General features: G+C 38.7%; 1 protein-coding gene across 1 annotated transcript; it reads left to right on the top strand.

The window, feature by feature from the left end:
• The first annotated feature begins 3,229 nt into the window (after window positions 1-3,229).
• LOC132611691 (secreted RxLR effector protein 161-like) lies at window positions 3,230-4,000 on the top strand. The gene has a single exon (XM_060326078.1). The coding sequence runs from the start codon at window positions 3,230-3,232 to the stop codon at window positions 3,998-4,000; it is 771 nt and encodes a 256-aa protein (XP_060182061.1).
• Window positions 4,001-5,920: the final 1,920 nt, after the last annotated feature.

The raw sequence follows: 5,920 nt of genomic DNA, 5'->3' as shown, positions 1-5,920 counted from the left end.
GCCTGTCGGTGGCGCGAACGCGCAAAGGAGACAGGGGACAACTCAGCGCGAACACGCCCCATCGTGGCGCGAACGCTTTGAGTAAATTTTAGGTCGGTTGAGGCAAAATATGGAACGTTATAAAAGGGGTCTTACCCCTCATTTTTCATTCCAAACACCCCAAAACTCTCTCAAATATTCTGGAAATTTCTCTCAACTTCCATACACCAAATTTTAGCCCAAATCAAGTTTAATCTCCGGATTCGAGTTCGGACAGAGTATAGTTGCGGTTATAAAATCGTATTGCAGTGAATCTTGGCTGGAGTTCAAGGCGAATATTGAAGGTATCGCGGTTCTAGCGGGAGTAAGGTATGAATCTTCCTTTATTAGTATTGATTTAGGTTTAATTATGGAGATAAAGTTATTAAATAGTCGTATAACGAATTTATTGGTTGAGAAATTGGAGAAACATTGTGTGGGATGTTTTATGGAGTATTTTGGTATTGAGGATGATGTTGTTGGTATTTTTTGGGAGTTGTTTTGGTATTTGGAGGATGTGGATAATATAGGGGAGATGCTGTCCAAATTTTCGTAACCCAAATTAGTCTTCAATAATTAGTGCTTATAAGTTGATGGAAATATGATGAAAGTATGATTAAAGATGTATTTCTCGATATATAGGTTTGGGTGAAGGGCAAGCATCGGAGTAAGGGATTCTTTAAGTGGTGGCTTGACGGATAAGGTATGTAAGGTGTTCGTTTCTCTTTCTTTGGCACGAATCCAACTAGAACATGAACATGAGCGTTCCATAGCAAATTCACTCCATTCCTATGCTATGTATTTCAAATCTTAATGCCTCAATTACTTGATTGATTCTTAGCATATTATCATGTTTATCATCGTTAAGTTATTTGTTTGGATTCGATACGAAATCCATAATTTATTCGGAGGTCACCGACCTTATGTCACTCCGACTGAGTATTGGCTTTTATTAGGCTCTCATGCATGCAATTTACATTATGTATATGTACATATGATATTTATGGATCGCGCCGTACATTCCTCGACACTAACATATGATATTTATGGATCAGGCCGTACGTTCCTCGGCACTAACATATGATATTTATGGATCGGGCCGTACGTTCCTCGACACTAACATATAATATATTTATGGATTGGGCCGTAAGTTCCTCGGCACTAACATGTGATATATATGGATCGGACTGTACATTCCTCGGCACTAACATTTATGGATCGGGTTGCACGTTCCGCAACACTAACACTTATAGTATATATATATATATATATATATATATATATATATGCTTACTTACATATGATTTTTAAGATTCATGCATTACATATTGTACGTTCTCATATGACAGGTTACATCTACTCTCTTTATATTTCGGTCCTACTTATGTTATTGCTTCCAGCCTTACATACTCAGTACTTTTACTCGTACTGACGTCCCCTTGCACGGGACGCTGCATTTCGTGCTGCAGACTCTGACAGAGTTATTGGAGAGCAACCACAGTAGGACTCCCAGCTTCGGCGGTGTCAGCAAGTGCCACTACTCCGGACTTGCTATCTTTTGGTACTTTTCTGCCAGTTTAGTACGTGTTCATATGTACACTCTTAGAGGCTCATAGACATTGTGGGTTATGTAAATTCTATGTATGGTCATGTTATCCTTGTTTCGGTCTGTGATACTTTCCTGCTAGCCTTGTCGGCTTTACGATACTCGGGATGTTGTAGCGACCTTGTCGGTTCGCATATGTATATATGTGTTAGATTATCGTATATTTCTATGTTGGGCCTTTTATGCGTGTAGGTATTCCTTGAGTTTCGGTTTATAATGTTCAAAGTAACTATTAAGTCATGTGGTTCTCGGCCTACGGGTCGGAGCCCGTCATACTCCTCGTCGGGGTGTGACAATCAGTGTGACAGAAAGATTAAGTGTCTTTGAACAGATAATGACTTGGAGTTTTGTAATGAAAAGTTTGACAATTTCTGCAAGATTTATTGTGTATTGAGATATAGAATTTTTAGGCATACATCACAACAGAATGGAGTAGTTGAAACGATGAACCACACTCTTCTTGAGAAAGCACGATGTATGCTCTCTAATGCCAAGTCGCCTAAGAAGTTCTGGGCGGAAGCAGTAAATACTGCTTGTTATGATTTTAATCGTTCTCCAGCATCGGCGATTGACTTCAAAACTCCAAATGAGGTATGGTTAGGTAAACCGTCTGATTACTCGTACTTAAGAATCTTTGGATGTCCCGCATATTATCATATAAGTGATGGAAAACTAAAACCTAGAGCTCGAAAAGGTTTATTTATGTGATATGCTGAAGGGGTAAAAGGATATAGAATATAGAGCTTAGATCCTCTTAAATTTGTAATCAATAGAGATATTACTTTTGATGAGGCCTTTATGGTTGATCCTGGAAAGACTTCTATTGAGTTTGCAGGACAAAAAGTTCTTACAACAGAAATGGCGGAGGAAATTGTGAAACTCACCGAGCAAGAGGATCAAGTGACTCAGGTGGAGTCAGATAATGAAAAAGCTCACACAGTAGTACCTAAAGGTGAACAAGCCTAATCCAAAATATTATCCTCAGCCTTAGCAAGCTAATCTTATGGCCTATGCATTAGCTACTACCGAGGAGGAAATAAAGGATATGGAACCCTCAAACTATACAAAAGCTACTATGTGTGGTGAAACTGATCAATGGCATTTATCCATGACCGAAGAGATGAGTGTCTGCACAAGAACCAGACATGGGATTTGGTTAGTCTACCAAAGGGGAAAAGAACTGTTGGTTGCAAATGGGTCTTCAGAAAAAAAGATGGCATTCTGGGTGTAGAAGATGCTAGATACAAAACGAGATTAGTTGCTAAGGGCTTTTGTCAGAAGGAGGGAATCGACTACAATGAGATTTTCTCACCAGTCATGAAGCATAGCTCAATTCGTTTGTTACTAGCTTTGGTTGCCCATTATGACTTGAAGCTTTATCAGCTTGATGTCAAGACTGCATTCTTACATGGTGAACTTGAAGAGGTTATCTTCATGAATCAGCCCGAGGGTTTCCTTATTGAAGGAAAAGAAGACCAGGTTTTTCAATTGAAGAAATCTTTGTATGGTTTGAAACAGTTACCACGATAGTGGTACAAGAGATTTTATGCGTTCATGATTACTAAAGGTTTCTCGAGAAATGCATTTGCTAGCTGCGTGTATCACATGACGGTATCTGGTAATTCAAATATTTATTTACTAGTATATGTTGATAATATGCTTATTGCTGCTAATAGTATGACAGGGATAAATGATTTGAAGAAACTGCTAAGTAAGGAGTTTGACATGAAATATTTAGGTGAAGCTAATAAAATCCTTGGAATGGAGATTCATAGGAAGAACGGTGAGGTACATCTCTTACAGAAAAAGTATATTGAGAAGGTAGTTCAGAGGTATGGCATGAATAAATGTAAACCCGTTACTTTATCGTTAACACAACATTTCAGACTTTTTTCTTTGATGGCACCGCAATCAAAGGAAAAGGTGGAGTACATGTCAAAAGTTCCTTATTGTAGTGCAGTTGGTAGCATTATGTATGTTATGGTTTGTACTGGGCCTGATATTACTCAAGCAGTGAGTGTGGTAAGTCGATTCATGTCTAAACCGGATAAGAAATATTGGGAAGCAATTAAGTGGATATTGAAATATCTTAAAGGTTCTTCGAATGTTGGTCTAACTTTTTATAGGATGAGAAATGAAGGCTTCTCGGTCCTTGGTTATGTGGATTCTGATTTTGCAGGTGATCTTGATAGAAAGAGATCAACAACGGGCTATATTTTTACTCTAAAAAGTAGTGCCATAAGTTGGAAGGCAACTCTCCAGTCTATAGTTGCTTTGTCCACAATAGAAGCTGAATATATGGCAGCAGGAGAAGCAATAAAGGAGGCTATATGGTTGAACGGTTTGGTGTCAGAATTGAGTAGGTTTCAACATTAACCAACTCTAAAATGTGATAGCTAGAGTGCTATTCACTTAATAAAAAATCAGAAATTTCGAGATCGCACCAAACACATTGATATTAGATTCCATTTTATTCGTGATGTTGTTGAACAAGGCACAATTAAGGTCTTGAAGGTTGGCACAAAAGACAACGCAGCGGATATTTTGACCAAGGTGGTTCCTCTTGTCAAGTTCAGTCATTGTATGAATTTGGCAGGAGTTCGCATCAACTAATGTGTCAGGATGGAGAACGGCAGGGCAAGGTAGAGCTACTAGTATGTACAAGGTTTCGGTTAGTGTCTCTTGTTTCCTACACGGAGTTAGCTCACGTAGGTGTCACACCCTAACAGTGTTAGGGCATGACGGGCACCCGACTCTCATCAGAGTCGAGCGAACCCTTAGACATTCGCTCTATCAAATCCTATCATTTCAAAAACTTCTAAGAATATAAAACTTTTCCAAATAGAAATCATTATCTTTATAACGATTATGAAAACTTTCAATCAAATAAGTACTTTAAACCAATTGAAATCATCTAAAATGCATACTCTTTTAAAATCCATAAATGACTCAACTGATATCACTTTGTTAACATCTCGACAAATATACCACAGGACACTGTCTGCAGAAGTCTCTGAGAAGTAAACTGAACATTATGAGTCAGGACAGGGCCCTGACATACCCGTAATCATACATATCTATACATGACTCAGCACAGCTCCAGAATGAGGTGGAACTTGCCAATCCCAGCTGACGTCCAAGCATTCTAGCTATACACTTAACCTGTCAAACAATCTGGGGCTGCGGGCATGAACGCAACGTCCCCAGGCAAAAGGACGTCAGTACGGACAATGTACTGAGTATGTAAGGTGGTAACAAGTCATAATCATAATTTGACTTAGGAGAGAAGAAATCACAATCTAACTCAATACCTGCAGCCTTCGCTGGAAAAAATAAAAAAAATAAAAATAAATAGGCACACAAAGTCTCAAAACAATCTTTAAGTAAATAATGCAATCCAACACACATGTCGCTTCCGACATGTTAAAAGAATGGTCCCTTCGGACAGCCGCTTCTGGCTAGTATCACAATAGTCCCTTCGGACGGCCGCTTCCGGCATAATAATGATGGCTCCTTCGGGCAGCCGCTTCCGGCTTAATAATGATGGCCCTTTCGGGCAGCCGCTTCCGGCTTAATAATGATGGCCCCCTTCAAGCAGCCGCTTCCGGCTTAGTAATGATGGCCCCTTCGGGCAGCCGCTTCCGGCTTAATATCACCATCATATCAACACAAACTCAATTCACAAATATCAATTTCAATTTATATCATAAGTCACTAATCAATTCATCACAATCCAGAACTATTAGCCTTAGTCTTTATAAGAAGTTATCAAATTTGTATCTCACTAGACTTAGGAGGACATACTTCCAGGTTTGAGGGTAGAATTGTTATGAAATTCTTATTACTTATATTCTACTCAAATTCATCTTATTGCCCTTCCCAAAGAATAAATGATCATATCAATACAAAGGGATGATACTATGGAATGTAAACATAAATCGTAAATGAAATGAAGTAGTAAAATCTCGCACCCCCTTCCGAGTGGTTTTGAAAATCAAACTTTATGTTTCCTTTAGTATAAAACTAATTTCCTAAAAATCATTAGTAAAACCATATACACAACTCAACTTGGCACCTTATGGGTGTTCCCTTTGGAACAGAATAGGAGTACAATATCAATAAGCCATCACAAGAAACATTTAGACCTTACTCGTCTAAGAATGAAATCATATGGAGTACATATAGAATGAATAGCACAAGAATCATGCCAAAGGAAGAAAGGTTTGCCTTACATACCTTTGCCGTTTTCCAGCTAACCACAGTCCATCTTTGGGTCACGCTAATCTATCAACAATA

This window comes from Lycium barbarum, chromosome 9 (genome assembly GCF_019175385.1).
Source record: "Lycium barbarum isolate Lr01 chromosome 9, ASM1917538v2, whole genome shotgun sequence".
Taxonomy (NCBI): Eukaryota; Viridiplantae; Streptophyta; class Magnoliopsida; order Solanales; family Solanaceae; genus Lycium; species Lycium barbarum.
The sequence above is the reverse complement of the archived record's forward strand: the minus strand, read 5'-3'. Positions and strand labels throughout refer to the sequence as shown.

What these genes read in the sequence shown, in the direction of transcription:
- LOC132611691 (XM_060326078.1), top strand. Translation starts at nt 3,230, where the DNA reads ATGACGGTATCTGGTAATTCAAATATTTATTTACTAGTATATGTTGAT.